At 49.0% G+C, this 16,681-nt stretch overlaps 1 protein-coding gene across 9 annotated transcripts in view; it reads right to left on the bottom strand.

The window, feature by feature from the left end:
- Positions 1–16,681, bottom strand: part of GATAD2A (GATA zinc finger domain containing 2A) — a 107,380-nt gene that overhangs the window by 14,635 nt on the left and 76,064 nt on the right. For 8 of the 9 annotated variants that reach the window (XM_032316883.1, XM_032316916.1, XM_032316924.1 and 5 more), the window contains 2 exons: positions 2,451–2,583; positions 2,191–2,322 (listed from right to left, as the gene is read on the bottom strand). In XM_032316883.1, the coding sequence (XP_032172774.1) occupies positions 2,191–2,322; positions 2,451–2,583 (265 nt within the window). Of the gene's footprint in view, positions 1–2,190; positions 2,323–2,450; positions 2,584–7,925; positions 8,321–16,681 lie in introns of those variants that run through there. The other variant, XM_032316929.1, reaches the window with a different exon arrangement.

Genomic DNA, 16,681 nt, shown 5'->3' with positions numbered 1-16,681 from the left:
GTCTGTAGCAGGAATTGACACACCTGAAATGGGCAGAGGAGGGGGCGCCTGGGTGGCTCAGTTGATTAAGCGACTACCTTCGGCTCGGGTCATGATCCTGGAGTCCCACATCAGGCTCCCTGCTCTGCAGGGAGTCAGCTTCTCCCACTGACCTCACTCCTCTCATGCTCTCTCTCGAATAAATAAATAAATAATCTTGCAATGGGCAGAGGAGAGATTTTCCAGCACCCCTCCCTCCTGGGAATGCTTGACATCACTCTGTGGTTTAAGAGCAGGTTTTGCCTTCTGGGGGATGTGAAGGACTTGTGGTGACGGCTAAGGCAAACGATGCCAGACTTGAATAGATTAATCCCAACCTTGGTGAGAAAGCACCAAGTCCAAGCACTTCTTAAGGTAACAAATGCCACTAGGTAAGGGACAAGGACAGTGTGTCCTGGGCAGTAAGGGCTGACAGAGTATATAGAACACAAGTCCCCCTGCCTTCGGCTCAGGTCATGATCTCAGGGTCCTGGGATCGAGTCCCACATCAGGCTCTCTGCTCAGCAGGGAGCCTGCTTCCCTCTCTCTCTCTCTGCCTGCCTCTCAGTCTACTTGTGATTTCTGTCAAATAAATAAATAAAATCTTTAAAAAAAAAAAAGAACACAAGTCCCCTTAAGGAAGCAGGATAGGAGGATACTCACTTAAGGCTCTGCTTGAGCTCCCACTTGAACACAGTAAGTGGATATAGGCCAGTGGGCAAAGCCTGCCAATTATTTGTCTCCTTCCCAATTGTTTAAGACTCAGTGGAGTGAACCAAGTCTGTCCCTGTTCCTTATCTAGTGGAATATGTTACTTTAAGAAGTACTTGGTTGGGGCGCCTGGATGGCTCAGTGGGTTAAAAGCCTCTGCCTTCGGCTCAGGTCATGATCCCAGGGTCCTGGGATCGAGCCCCGTATCGGGCTCTCTGCTCAGCGGGGCGCCTGCTTACTCCTCTCTCTCTGCCTGCCTCTCTGCCTACTTGTGATCTCTGTCTGTCAAATAAATAAATAAAATCTTAAAAAAAAAAAAAAAAAAAAAGTACCTGGTTTACTGAGATAGTGGTTAAAGTAAAAGGAAGGGTAGCTTTAAAAACCCCAACAACCAAAAAAGTAAACAGAATCAAACAAAAACAAAACAAACAAAACCAAATAAATAAATAAACAAACAAACCAACAAAACAAACCTAACCTTGGCCTACATGGTAATCTGCATTTAGAAGCAGCAAAAGGAGCCTCAGACACCAGGGGAGATGGCAGGAGGAGCCCTAGGACAGAGACTCCGGGGCCTGGGAAGCACTGTGGCATGCCCCTGCAGCATGAGGGAATCGGTCCACAAAACCGTGGTAGCTCCTGATGGCCAGCATGGCCCACCTACAAGGTAGGAGGCCTCTCTGAAAATGCATTCGGGAAAGAGCTCTTAACCCAGAACTTCCAGCAGCTTCTAAGACATCTGTTCTCTGTTTTCTTTCTTTTTTTTTTTTTTTTAAGACTTTATTTATCTGACAGAGAGAGAGAGAAATCACAAGTAGGCAGAGAGGCAGGCAGAGAGAGGGGAGAAAGCAGGTTCCCTGCAGAGCAGAGAGCCCGACGCGGGGCTCGATCCTAGGACCCTGGGATTACGACCTGAGCCGAAGGCAGAGGTTTTAACCCACTGAGCCACCCAGGTGCCCCTGTTCTCTGTTTTCTTAACACTTCCCATTTATGAGGACTTTTACATACTCCTATCAAGAATATTCTAAACCAGGGACGCCTGGGTGGCTCAGTTGGTTAAGCGGCTGCCTTCGGCTCAGGTCATGATCCCAGCGTCCTGGGATCGAGTCCCACATCGGGCTCCTTGCTCCGCGGGGAGCCTGCTTCTCCCTCTGCCACTCTGTCTGCCTGTGCTCACTCTGTTTCTCTGACAAATAAATAAAATCTTTAAAAAAAAAAAAAAAAGAATATTCGAAACCAAAACGCACTGTAGTATCCTTATTCTACCTTCCTTTCCACAAAATGTATAATCCAAATTTCCATTTTAGACCTTGACCCTTATGCCTCGAGGAAACTTGTTTGCCTGTGATCAGCTGCTCCTGGTTCCTGGTACTAAGGTGGGCCAAGGTAATGAGTCTGGGTTTTCATCCCATTTTAACTGGCTCCTGCTGACTCCTGAGAAGAGAACTGACACACACACACCTTCTGGGTGGTAGTTTCCTTTTGTATTTGACTCTGCCGCAACTTTTTTAATAAAACGAGTTTTGCTTCTTCTAATCTTAACTCTTCTTTCAGTTGCTTAATCATTCTTTCTCGTTCTTCAGGACTGCTTTTCTGCAAGGATAAGAGAACAAGGGTTGAAGGGGAGAGCCATAGCCAGGGAGCACAGGCCCCACCATCACCAACACCATTTGGGGATAATGTCAGGCAGGGTCACCCCCCAACACAGGGACAAGGCTCACCATGAGGGCCTCGGTGCTGGTCTCCTTCAAGGCCTCCTTTGTCAGCCCATTCACCCTTGGGCTTGCGGGCTGCTCATTGTCAGAGAGCACAATCACATCAGGAGAGGGGGCTCTCCTCTCAGACTTCATGTCACTGTGGAGCAGGGAAAGCAGACTGTTATCAGAGTGCCTGGACGCTCCGCCAGTACCGTTCCCCAGAGCCTGGCACCTATATACCACAGATGCCCAGACTCAGACACAGTCATAGCAGGGAGGTGGAGAGCATGGCTGACCCACTCACTCTCCCCAGCCTCTCTCCTTGGGTGTCCGCCCTACCACACACCCATACTGACTTCTCTCTCTCACTATACTCACCACAAAGCACCCAAACTGAGAGCTAGGTTCCTAGCCAAGACTATTCTTATTGCCCACCTCTGTGTACCCAGGGCTGAGGAGACCTGTGTCCAAGGGTGACGTGGTCATTTCGGAAAACACCGTAGCTCTCTTCTCTACCATGTGGTTCAGTTTCTGATAAAAATGCTCAGCCTGAGGGGCACCTGGCTGGCTCAGTGGGTTGGGTGCCAATTCTTGATCTCAGCTCAGGTCGTGATCTCAGGGTGATGAGATTAAGCCCTGTGTAGGGCTCTGTGCTCAGCACAGAGTATGCTGGAGAGTCTCTCTCTCTGCCCCTCTCCCTGCTTGTGTGGGTGCACACATGCACATGCTCTCTTTCAAAAATAAATTTTAAAAAATCTTAAAACAACAACAAACCCAGGATCCTGGAGCTGAGGCAGGGTCGTTCTTGGCCTGTTGTCAGGGCTCCTGTGTGTTGATGTGACAGTGTGATGCTGAGCTTCTACTGTGTCTCTAACCGCATTCACAGGGTCCCAGAGACCATGCTGTGCGCCCCCAACCAAGCAGCTGTTTGCTGAGGGCCCAATGTAAACTTTCCCTTAAGATCTGGCTTCCAGAGGCGCCTGGGTGGCTCAGTGGGTTAAGCCGCTGCCTTTGGCTCAGGTCATGATCTCAGGGTCCTAGGATCGAGTCCCGCATCGGGCTCTCTGCTCCGCAGGGAGCCTGCTTCCCTCTCTCTCTCTCTGCCTGCCTCTCCATCTACTTGTGATTTCTGTCAAATAAATAAATAAAATCTTAAAAAAAAAAAAAAAAAAAAAGATCTGGCTTCCACTTTAGGATCCTTTTCATCAGTAGGAAAACCAGCAGAGGACCACACAAACCCACTAGGTGGCACTGTGACCCAGTGAACAAACTCAATAAAGTTAACTGAGAGAAATAGCGCTAGTTGCCCCACTCCTCCCTCCTAGACTCCAGGAAAGCAGGGACAGAGTTGTAGACGGAGAACTAGTTTTAACAGCCCACTGAATTGCCTTTTTCATTCCTGGAATGAGGTCTGTCTTTACGGAAGGATGGGCACAGAGGACCAAATACAGAGGCATCTTTGCCCCTGGACCCTTCTCCCCAACCAGGGCTCTTCCATCCCTCCTAAAAGAGCCACACAGTGGCTACACCTCAATCCTTCTAACCTTGATTTGACTTAAACCAGTGAACTTGTTGGCCGAAATCTCAAAAGACATCAGAGGAGTGGGAAAAAAGGTGCCATTTCAAAGTATACAGTCTCCTCACTGGGGTGATTAAACTATAGTCTCAAGTCCAGAAACCAGTTGGCTGTTTATCAAGTAACCCAGGACATCATATTCAGGCCTCACCAAACCAAAGACCAATGCAATCTGGGAACCACCACTCACTCTGTTTGTCTCCCTGCTGACTGCCCACTCTGCCCAAGGTCAACTTTCAAGGGAACCTCAGGGCTCTAATTCCATCCAGGTTCTCTAGATGCAGACAAAGATATTGAGGGGCAGTGCAAGGCCCGAGCATAGGAGCTGTAGCCACTGGTCCCAGCCCAGGTGGGCTCCCAGGTGACTGCATGCAGACAGAGCAGTAGCCCAGGCAGAACCATGTCTAGAAACGCAGACTACAAGCATTTCCTGATCAAGAGTGCGCTGAGACGATGGTAATCACTTTTTGTCATTTTATTGAGGGCATGCACTTTTTCTGGAGGTTGAGAAGTCTAACAAAAACAAAACTCAAATTGTCTGAGGGAAAAGGGCAGGATGAGGGACCAAGAACATCTGGAGGCTGAAGCTTCCTGAGATGGCCACTCCAACCACAGCACTCCCAGGTCTCATCTTGGCCTGAGAGTAATCAATAACTCATCCAAGCAATGACGTCACCCCACCTCCCATCAATGATCACTCAGCATCCCAGCAGCCAGCAGGGAGTGAACTTCCTGTATGCTAATCATCCACCAAAAAGTCATGTGACAAAGGCATTTCCCTCCTTGGTCATGTGACCCTTTAACTGCGCCTTCCAACATGAAAACCATGGCAACAGCCAGTTCTAACCGGTTTGTGACATGCAGCCTTCATTTTGAGAAGTGAGGTAGGGTTCAGGTGCTGTCAGAAAATGGAGGCACCCTGCTCACCCTGGGGCTGCCCAGCAGCACACACTTCCTATGTGGCGCCAGTCCATGAGGAACTGTTAGTGTATTATAGCGGCCAGGGCCACCTCTTCCTAACACAGAGAGGCCACCAGCCCCTCTAGTTGCCAACATGGAAAACTTTCCTAAGCTCAATTTTTTAAAGTAAAGGTGCTTCAAAAGTCTTCTCAGTACTTTCACAGAGTTCTTTTAATTCAGGAGAAAGAATACCCCCCTTTGACACAGGCTAAAAATTAGTTTGGGTGTTTTTGGTTTTTTTTAATTGTTCTAAATTGTAAAACCATTTAGGCGGAAGAACAAAAGCAGAGGAAATCTAGCCCAACATGCTAGGAGAATAGCACTGTGGCCAGATACACTGCTTTCCTGCTTCAGTCCATGGTGGGCATGTGGGTATCAAGTTTGTTTAGAAGCTACACAATTTCAGGGCAAATCCAATAAGCCCATCCTGCCCATCTTGGGAACTCTTGTGTAAAATATTATGATCAAAAGAGATTTTATGTGACCTATGAAAATCTCTGGAAGCAGAACATGCTATTATCAACAAAAACAGTCTCATCACCTCCTCCCCTGTATGCCAGCCTTGGCTAAACCAACACAAAATTCTGTTACCTGCTTGGAACTTTCATCAAGTTTCATAGAAGAAAGGAAGAGCTTATATAAACTTAACTAAATGACAGATCCCATGTCCACAGCACCAGGCTACCATCCCAACTGCTCACCAAGCAGCAGTTTGTGTGAAGTTAAAATTTAGCGCCCTCTCAGTCCATTCCAGGGGAAATGGCCTCAACAAGAGAACACAGAAACTGTTCTTGGCAGCTCTGACCTTTGCTGTTCTCTGAAAGGGCTTGTCTGATGTATGGGAAAGGGACACTTCGTCCACACTTGTTCATTCACTCACTCACTCATTTTTATCTGCTGAAAACCCACTAAGAAAGCAGATGCTGTGCCAAGCAATAGGGATACAACCCAGGATCCTTCAGGAGGGTCAGACCCCCAAACCAGGAGAGGAGGGGCAAGTAAAGGCATATCCACAGGTGGGAATGGACCACCACTTGCCTTGGTTCACTGAACAGCAGGGAAAGCTTCAATGGAGCGCGAAGAAATACAGCATCCTGCTACCCCAAAGACCTGTTCCATCAAAGACTGCATTCCAGAAGATCTCCAAGATTTTTTTTTTTTAAAGATTTTATTTATTTACTAGAGAAAGAGTACAAGCAGTGGGGAGGGGCAGAGGGAAAAGCAGATTCTCCCCTGAACAGGAAGCCCGAGGTGGGATCTAATCCCAGGATCCTGAGATCATGACCTGAGTGCAAGGCAGACACTCAAACAACTGAGCCACCCAGGCGCCCCCCAAAAACGATTTTTAAGTCACAAAGGTTTTTGTTATTTTCTTACACAAGATTCTTGCACACGCTAGGGAAGCTAAAGAGGACTATAGGTCCAATGAGGCCTCAGGACACAAATTCCACCTCAGGGCCAGCCTGAGGAGACAGGTATGACCCGCCACAACCATTCCCTGCCAGAACGGTCCATCCTCCCATTATCTTTTGGGCCTGGGTATGGGGGGAGACACAGGTAACTACTTACTAGCAGTGTTTAAGGGTGGGGTAGGGGGCACTGCTAGATCTAGCACCTGCCTCACCCACTCTTGCAAACACTCGCCTCCCTCAGTGTGTTCCTCCACTGGAGCCCATTCACACGTCCCAGGTCAAACGTATCAACTGGCTTTTCCAGGAGCCCCTGTACCTCAGGTTCCTACCCTACCCACAGATATATCCTGCCTGGGTTCCTCTGCCTTCACTATGGGTCCCTCCTTGGAATGTCCCTCTACCACACTCCTGAGGCTCCCATGTGAGCCCCATCTCACACTTTAAGACACAACTTTAAAACGATGTCCCCTTAGAAAGGTCCTTGCTGGCCCAGTCCTTCAACACGCTGGCCCTGGGAGCATGATCAGCACTCCCCCAGTGCACTCATGGGGAATACCCCCCACAGCACGCATGCCTGAGGAAGCCTTCTTAGCTATGCCCAGTACTGTCCATCATGGGGTGGGGAGTTCAGGGCAGAATTCTGGGGTTCCACTGAAAGATAGCACAGGCCTGAGCAGAGGCTTCCCTGTCAACACCAGCTTATTCACCTTCACTCCAGCAAACTAGTCCAAGGAAAGTACCTTCAACTTTCTACTGGATCAAACCACAACCCCACAGCCTCCCAGTGTGATGGTGTCATTGCCTGTTTGTCAGGCAGGTTCCCCCACTCAAGCTGGGGCTGCAGGCCATCAAAGGCATAGGAGCCTGGGCCCCAGACACTAAGGCTTCCAATGAGGGCCAGGATATTCCCAGGGTGACCCAATAAGCAACGGACAAGAGGGGTCCAGCCCTGATGTGACACCACAGTCCCAGGAAAGGGGGTGATACCCCCCATGTCCCCAGAGCCAGAGCGGCAGGAATTTTCCCCTTGTGCCACACTGGCTGAGAGTGGAGGAAAGGTCACAGGGCCTTCTCCAAAGCCTGTGGCTATACTCACAAAAGCTCACTTAAGTAGGCACTATGAACCAAGCCTGGCACTGGGGGCTTCCCTGGCAAAGCCATCTGAATTTCACTTAGTTCTGTCTCTTGTAAGTGAAGAGCCCATGGCAGGATATTTCCCTCTTCGTGCCTCCTACACCAGGACAACAATTCCTGCCCTGCTGCCCCTCAGGATTGCTGGTGAGTGCAACTGCAGCTCTGAGGAGGCCTGGGCACACTAGGAGACCATCAGGGAGTTCAGGCCCCAGTCTTTCCTAAAACGGTAAAGAGCTGCTTGCCATGAATGCAAGCCTGGCACAGAGCAGACAACTGGCCATTGCAGGTTAATACTTATATATTCTCAAACCCAGGAAGGCAGAAATTTATCTGTTTCATGAACTGCTCTGTCACAGCAGATGAAGCAGGGTCTGGCACGGTGGGTGCTCAGGCAACATGGCTAGTGGACGTACCCACCTCTTCCTCTTCCTTAGCTCCTGGTTCCAGGATGGGGTCTGTGAGCTCATGAGGAATCCAGTGATGCCTGTAGAGACTGATCACTTTGCACATGCAGTCAGCTTTTCCCACATGCACTGATGCCATGTTGCTAAAGGATGTGCAAATTCACTTAAAAGGGTTTCTGAAGGGAACCTGGGTGGTTCAGTCAGTTAAGTGCCTGACTCTTGATCTCACCTCAGGTCATGATTTCAGGATCAGGAGGACCCCCCCCCTCTGCCACATTGGGCTTTATACAGAGTGTGGGATCTGCTTAAAATTCTCTCTCTCCCTCTGCCCCCCTCTGCCCACCGCTTACTTGGGTACACCCTCTCTTAAAAAAGGGATTTCTAGGGGCGCCTGGGTGGCTCAGTGGGTTAAAGCCTCTGCCTTCAGCTCAGGTCATGATCCCAGGGTCCTGGGATTGAGCCCCGCATTGGGCTCTCTGCTCAGCAGGGAGCCTGCTTGCCCCTGTCTCTGCCTGCCTCTCTGCCTACTTGTGATCTCTGTCAAATAAAAAAAAAAGTTTAAAAAAAAAGGGGGGGTGGATTTCTACATTCTGTGTCATTACGTCTGTCTTTTTAAGGAACAGGTCCTGGAAGTACAACTTCTAACCTGTGAGTCAAGACTTTGGTGGATGTTAAGGAGCCTTAATATAGTCCACAAAATCATGTACAGAAGACCACCACGCCACACCTTGATGAGATGACCCATACCTCTCCATGTTCACACATCCATTCAGTCCTGTCCCCAGAAACTGGGCTGGTTTTGTGGCTCACTCTGTGAACTACAGGAATGCAGAGGAAGCGATGCTACAAGCTTCTGAGGCAAGGTCACAGAAGCCTTGCAGTTTCCACTTGGGCCCTGAGAATGCATGCTCTGGTGGGGTCTCACACTGTGCTGAGGATGTCAAGTTAGCCGTATGGAAAGAGGGTTACAGATACACAGAGGTGGGCCTAACATCCTACACGAGTGACCAAGTCACTGGGGACATCCAACCTGGCTGAAAAAGGACTTCAAGGATCAGAGTCCAAGAAGCAATGCCCACCTAGGACCATCTGACCTGAAGACAGGACAAGGCTACACCAATACATCATCACTTTAAGGATTTTATTTATTCATTTATTTGACAGACAGAGATCATAAGTAGGCAGAGAGGCAGGCAGAGAGATAGAGGAGGAAGCAGGTTTCCTGCTGAGCAAAGAACCCGATGCGGGGCTCAATCCCAGCACCCTGAGACCATGACCCGAGCCGAAGGCAGAGGCTTTATAGCCCACTGAGCCACCCAGGCGCCCCAATACATCATCACTTTAAACCACTAAGCTAACAAAGCTGACAGCCCAGCTCCGCCCCCAGGGAACTAGCCCACATCACTGTAACTCCGTATCCTCAGACTGTGCCCAGCAAGGAGACTCACTCTAGAAATTACCCTGGGACAAAGCAGGGAGAAACAATGTGGGAAAGAAACAGTTTACCCAAGCAACCACCCCTGCTGAACCTTGAAGCCCCCCAAAAGGACCAGCAGTTCTCTGTGCATGAGGGATGGCCACAGCAAATGCAGACTTGAGAGGATATAGCAGCACAGCTCCAGAAAGGCCCGAGACCAGAGCTGCTCAACAAAGAAAGGAAGTGAAGAGAGGGTCCCACAGGAGAGGAGGGGGCCATCTGTGTGTCTGGGAGCCACCCCAGCCTCAAGCATTACACTGAGTGGTGTGAATCAAAGCCAGAAAGCAATTCCGCATGCTTTTAATCTAATGAGTATTGCCATTCCAGAAACACTTCTAGAAAAGTCCTACAAGAGAGAAAGATGGTTACCTCAACTTCCCAGTTAGTTTTACCACCTGGGGACATCTCACTGGCCCCTGCACATACCTCTGGGATCTTTCATGGCCATCTGGATATGGGAGCTGCTCACCAGGACCCCTCACCAGCCCTCTCCTTTCCCAAGGGGAGCCACTCACCGAGACACTTGGTGTGATCAGAAAGGGAGCTCTGCTGCACACAGACACAGGCTGTGCCCTAAAGCTGAAGACATGCCTGCCTCAGAAGATGGTAGGCACTGATGGGTGCCTGGTCCCCTTCCCAGACCCCCAGGGCCCTGCAGCCCACCTGCCTCCTGCCTGCCTCAGCCCCTCTTCAACTCCCTGGACTCCCTTCTTGGCATCCATTACCACTTCTCCCAGCCCTGTAACTTGACACTCTGTTGGCTGGGATGTCAAGAGAAAAGCCCAGAGCCTGCTTTGTAAGGGCTGGGAAGTCAGAATACATTTTGCTTCTTGGCCACAGAGGCCATGGAGGTGAGTAGCTGGGGATGAGATTTCTGAAACCTAGCCATCATTCTTCCTGGAGACTTCAGGTCCAACTATTGCTCTGGGATCCGTTATGGTGCACCCTGCCACAGCTACTGCTAAACATTTCAGAAGAAAGAAAAGGCGCTCCTGTGGCCAGGCTCTGGTCCTGAGACCCCATCCCCCCTCCAGGGCCCCTAGCACAGAGGAGGGCAGTCCCGAGGCACATGGCCAAAGCAGAGTGCTGTGCTGTCAGCAAGGCCAGGAAGCAGTCAGACTGTTCTGCTGGGGCTCCTTCTAGGAACACAGGAGCCCCCTGAAGTCACAGCCTGGCCAGGGAGGCCCAGAGGACTTCAATCCAACTGGAACAACAGGGGCCAGTTTCAGGAGGGTGCAAGGTCACCCAGGGCTGTAGAGACAAGGTGAGGATGGGTAAAAGAGAGCACTCTTCTAGGCCAGAGAAATTAGCTGTAACCCACATAAAGGCCCCAACACCAAATGGCAATGGGGCAACCTTTAGGGCCAGTATCCACCCAAGGAGGTCACACCAGTTTAACACTGCCAGCAGGCAACATGTCCAGTAACACCAGAAAGGCTAAATCCCATTCAGTATGCTCTGCTCAGATATTTGGAAAGGAGCACTTGTTACAAATGACCACAGTCACAGAACTGAAAGGATGACCTATCTTGGATTTGGAAAAAAAATCACCCAAGACATTTGCAGACCCTTTACAAGGGCTATCTCTGTGCCAACCACCAAGGCACACACTTCTGTATAATCCTTTCAAATGCCTGATTGTCACTCTACAGGTGAGGAAACAGTCTGAAAGGCGTAACTTCTTGAGGTCACACACCTATGGCCTGCAGATAACCTGGGCTTGCACTAGGCCCAGTCTTCTATGGACGCTTGGCAATCCTGCCCAACTCTGGGACACCAAGGGCTGTCATGTGTACCCTGCACTGTACTGGGACCCATGCCCCCACCATGGGTCAGATCAGCTAGGTGCCTGTGACCTACAAAGGGTTCAATGGCACCCTAGAAAAAGCAGTCTGAGGGTGAGAGAGAATGTGCTCATATGACTGTCAACTCTGACACTCTTTTTTTTTTTTTTTTTTTTTTAAAGATTTTATTTATTTATTTGACGGAGAGAAATCACAAGTAGATGGAGAGGCAGGCAGAGAGAGAGAGAGGGAAGCAGGCTCTCTGCTGAGCAGAGAGCCCGATGCGGGACTCGATCCCAGGACTCTGAGATCATGACCTGAGCCGAAGGCAGCGGCTTAACCCACTGAGCCACCCAGGCGCCCCAACTCTGACACTCTTAACTCAGATTATCAACTACCATTTTTGGAGTAGATTAAAGAGGAAAGTATTTTTACTTATTCTTGGGATCCTGGACAACCAGCAGCATCCACATGCCAAGTCCCTGAGTTGAGAAAGAGATGACAGTGTGAAAACATGGATGTGATCCTTGAACTTGACTGGGAAACAACCCTTGCTTCACATGGACTGCCACCTGCCCAAGAAAGCTTGATGGGGTTTCAGCACCCTGGAATCCAGACTCCTAAAGGGGCCGGGGCCTGGGAGAGTAAAAGAAAAAGGAGCATGGGACCCCAAATGTCATAGCACCAAAGCTAGTCATTCCTCCTTTGTCTCATCACCATACCCACACGCCAGACCAACCTTCGAACACAAGGAGAATCCAGAAGCACTCTGCAGCATGAAGGGACTCCCTACATCGCAAGAACCCAAATACAACTCATGGGATGCCAGCTACCTCACCAACTCACAGAAAAAGAAAATCACCTGTGTGCAGATGAAAACTACACACCGGAAGCAAATATTGTTTTCCAACTTGCAACAACTACAAACTTCCGTGACAAATGCAAAGTGTTTGCTTTGTCTGAAAATTTACTGCCCCCTTTGAAAAATCTGTGTTTCAAACTGCTGGATCCTCCCCCACCATCCCCTGGCAAATCCCAACTTGCCCTCCCAGCATAGCTCCATCGTCCCCCACCCCCACCAAATCTGCTCTGGCACTCTTAGTGCAGCAGGACCATGGGAGGCTAGTTCTATCTCTGCAGCTGTGAGGGCTCCACCGAGTCACCAGACCTCAATGAACCTCATCTGCAGGATGGGATTGCACTGACCTCCAAGGGATACTATAAAATGTAAAAGGCAAAAATTTGTGCACCTAGTTCACAAATGACAGCTCCCCCCCTTTTCCCCCATTCTCACTGAATATGATGTGCACAATCAGAACAGCCCTCATCACCTCTGCAGCTATAATTTAGCTCTGAATTGACTCATCTGGCCACATGCTCTGCAGCCAGAGGTCCCTGGGGACAAGGTCTCACACCAAAGGCTTCTCTTCCTTCTATTGTCTGATTCCAGCGGGCCATTAACCACTGTTGCCTGAGATGGGAGCACACAGCCCTGATGGACGTCCTTGTCTCTGCCCACTCTAGACAGCCTCCTCCCAACCCATCTAAGCTCCTCTGCACTGCACTGGGCTCTGCCAGGTCACTGTTTTAACACTGAGACAACTGTCTTTTTCACCGAGTCAGGACAGTAGTACCAAACTGCCAGTACTCAGTGACACCATGCTGTAGGCAAAGCCCCAGATGAAGTAAAGCTATTAACTTTATTAAACTTCAGCCCTTGAGCACATGTCTTTTTAATATTCTGTGACAAGATAAAACACTTCTCCTGTGTACCATAGCAGGACAGCCATCCAGAAGAAAAGTATGTGTGTAAGCATTCACAAGGCTTGAAGGAAGAACTCAAAGACACACTGAGGTTATTCAGACTTTGGTGCTGCACAAACATTTTCCCCAAAATGGTTAATGCAAAGCCCATTTCTTTGGAAACAATGACCAGTACTTGTTGTCAGTGATAAACTCCAAGCTTCCTAACAAACAAAATATACAACTTTGGAAAATTTGTGTTTGACCCAAGAAGTCAGACATTAACTAATCTGATTTTGTCATATTGAATAATGCAGTGTGTCAGTATTTCAAAGGTAACTCTATAAACTACTATTTTCTATGTTCAAAGGCATTACAAACTCAAACCTGAGTAAAAGATCATCCTGGGGGTGAAGACACAAATTACCCAGGCAGAAGAATCCCAAATAATTTGTGTAGCTACTTTGTTCTTGAGGAGGGGGAGTGTGGGCTACATGTGGTGACTTCCTTCCCAGGAGTCCAGCATAGAAAGAGGCAGAGAGAGTGACTTTACAGTGGAGACATCTGACAGACGCCACCCCACCCAGGTGATTAAGGTCAACATCACTGTGAGAGGTCAAACTGATGGCATGTGCTGTGGATATGGTGTGGTAAGAAGGTTACTTTACATCTGTGGTCCTTCTCAAACCCATTGCCCCAGGCCAACCATGAAAAAACTCCAAAAAAATCACAACTAAGGGATTTCCCACAACACACCCGACCTGTTCTTTTCAAAACTGCTGAGGTCACCAAAAACAAGAAAGTCCAAGAAACCGTCTCAGTCCAGAGGCGTCTAAGGAGATATGATGACTATATCCAGGACAGAATTAATATATACTTTCAGGGGCGCCTGGGTGGCTCCGTGTGTTAAGCCTCTGCCTTCGGCTCAGGTTATGATCTTTCGGTCCTGGGATCGAGCCCCGCATCGGGCTCTCTGCTTGGCGGGGAGCCTGCTTCCTCCTCTCTCTCTGTCTGCCTCTCTGCCTACTTGTGATCTCTATCAAATAAATAAATAAATAAAATCTTAAAAAAAAAAAAAAAAAACTTTCAAATTTCTAACACAGCAAATGAACAACAGATATTTTTCATGTAGCCATGATGGAAAAGGGATTACACCAACACTTTCAGCAAAGGGTTTCCTATGGCAAGTGCCATTCTGAGCAAAGGCTCCCGAATGGAGTTCTTCTGACATGTCATGGCCCACATGGCTTTCCCTTGCTGCCGAAGTTGTGTTTTGAAAAGTGAGACAATTTCAAAGGACTCACCCCATAGATACCCTATAATTTATTCAATTATAAGTCAACAGAAGTCGGTGAACCTGTTCCTGTGGCCTTAAAAGCGGCAACTGGGCAGGCTCTGCAGTTACCCAATTCACAGAGAATATGGCACCACTCAGGGCAGCCTAGATACCCTGCATCTGCAGATGGGGAGGCCAAGCACAGACTTCCCTCAAAGTCAGCTGGGCGCTCCAGACACCCAATGCCAGGACACTATCCTGTCTATCTCACATCCCATTCCCCCCCATACCTCCACTGTCCAGACAAAGGCATCTCTCCCTCCTCCCAACATGTCCACCTCCACCCTCATGTTCAGGTGTCCCACAAGCTTCTGGGCTCCACCCAGGACAGAGCATCAGCTCTCTCCTCTCCAGAGGATGCCCACGGCCTGCCTTCCCTACCTGTTCCAGACGGTGCGTCATGGCCCTGCTCCAACCACCACCACTGTGGGCCTTCTCAGACCCTCTCACCAAATCCAATGTCTCCAGGGACCTGGTGCCCCTGAGCACCCCAATTTCTGAACTGTGAGCTCCCTAAAATATGCTACCCAGATCACTCCCACACTGCCCATGGACACTGCAAGTCCTCTTAAAGGAAGGCAATGCTGTGTGCCTGGACTGGTTGTTTTCTTTAGAGTGTGTTTGTGTTAAAGTTGCTTCCGAAAGCTACCAAGGCCCTGCACTGAGGAATTCTGCATGTCACCAGCTCTCAGTCATACTAAGACTGAAACAAAGTTTTTCAAACTGGTTATTTACATCCCAACTATTTTTAAGATTTAAGCTCTAAAAATAAGCAGTCTTAGGGGGCTTGGGACCCAGGGAAGAGGATTAGTAATGTCTGGTATGTCTCCCATCTCCACCCATCAGACACTTCCCACCTCCTCTCCCACCCCACTCCCAGGCGGGCCCCTCCTCATTGATATCTAGGCTGCTTTGCCATAAGGAACTCAGCGTCTGTGAAGGCAACTGACCCTGCTGTCACCACCTGCCTTCCACAGGGCTCTGTGGCCATTTACCTGCCCTCTTCTTTCTCATTCTTGGACATCCTTAAGTCCCAACGGCTTTTCCTCTCACTGTGACAAACCTTACTAGACCATGCTGGGAGCTTCTGAGGCTTAAGAACAACCAACCCGATTTCAGAGCAGACAATGAACTTCACCAGGGTGGAGTAAATGGTCCCAAGCCACATGGGGATGTGAGTGGAATCAGGTTGCTGGACACCAATTTTCTGTCTCCACCACCTGCTACTCTCCTAAGACTCACAAATTATAATTCACATGGTCATTCCTCTGACAGAAAAAAAACAAAAAACCCCAAACAAACAAAAAAACACCTTGGAAATCTCTTGCCATTAAGCTATCTCTCCTTTTTCTTCAGGGCACTTCTGCTGAGAAAAGTCTTCTCAAGGTCTGGCTTCTGCTAACCCTCCCTCCCCCCGGGAATCACACAGCAGCCCCCCTTCATCCTGGTGTTTCACCAGGGTAGGTGGCCACAAGGGACATGACGGGATCCCCCAGGCCAGTGTGCTTGCCATCCCCCACCTTTCAGGTTTGTTACGGTTCTGGTACACACACTGTTTTCAAGACAGCAGAGAAATGGCTGCAAAACATAAAGCAAAGTACATGAAAGCAGCTTTAGAGCCCTCACAGACTTCACAAGTAAAACATTTATTAAAGGACCTGCTACAGCACCCAAGACACCAGTTGTAAGATGAGGAGTCTGTCATCATGTGACAAACAAAGCACTAGCAGGAAGATGTGCTGAAGAGCTATCAGAAACTTCAACTGCAGATTTAGGCCAAATAATTTCAAAGAAAATGATCTGCGTAATCTATAAATCTGCTTAATTCACATGTGTGTGAAGAGTTCATGACTGCTAAAGGATGAGTGTTTACAGGTGCTTACCTCACCGACTGTACACAGCCGTCTTCTGGTTCCTGTCAGGGCAACCACATCCCCAAGAAGGCAGGCACTACCCAGTGAGAAAGAGACAGACAGCCCCTTCAGACCAGAGGAAGATGTTATAAAGGCAATGGGCAGGTGGCTTCTCACCTGTTATCAGGCTGGCTTACACTAGGCCCCATGTGAGCTGGGTCTCTCTGGGAGTTAGAAAGAGGACACCCAGAGTCTGTCACTCTGATAGGCCAGCATTACCTAATGATTCTTAGAAGTACAGGTGAACCCCTCAAATTTCAATTTCAAACCTGGGATAAAGATACAGCTCAGAATAAAGGCAGGTGGACAGAAAGACAGGCTTGGGATGAGGAGCCTACAGGGAAGGGATAAAGCAGAGAATAACGAAAGAGAGGCTACGGCTAAGGCAGGGAAGGAAGCATGGAACCAGGAACAGATTTCTGAAGGAACATACCTCTTGGTTCCCATGCGCTAAACATGCTAAGAAAAGCAAGCAGGCCATGGAGATTTCTAGTTGGAGCTGATGGAGCTGCTCCC

Source organism: Mustela erminea, chromosome 1, assembly GCF_009829155.1.
Source record: "Mustela erminea isolate mMusErm1 chromosome 1, mMusErm1.Pri, whole genome shotgun sequence".
NCBI lineage: Eukaryota > Metazoa > Chordata > Mammalia > Carnivora > Mustelidae > Mustela > Mustela erminea.
This window is presented reverse-complemented; position numbering and strand designations above follow the sequence as displayed.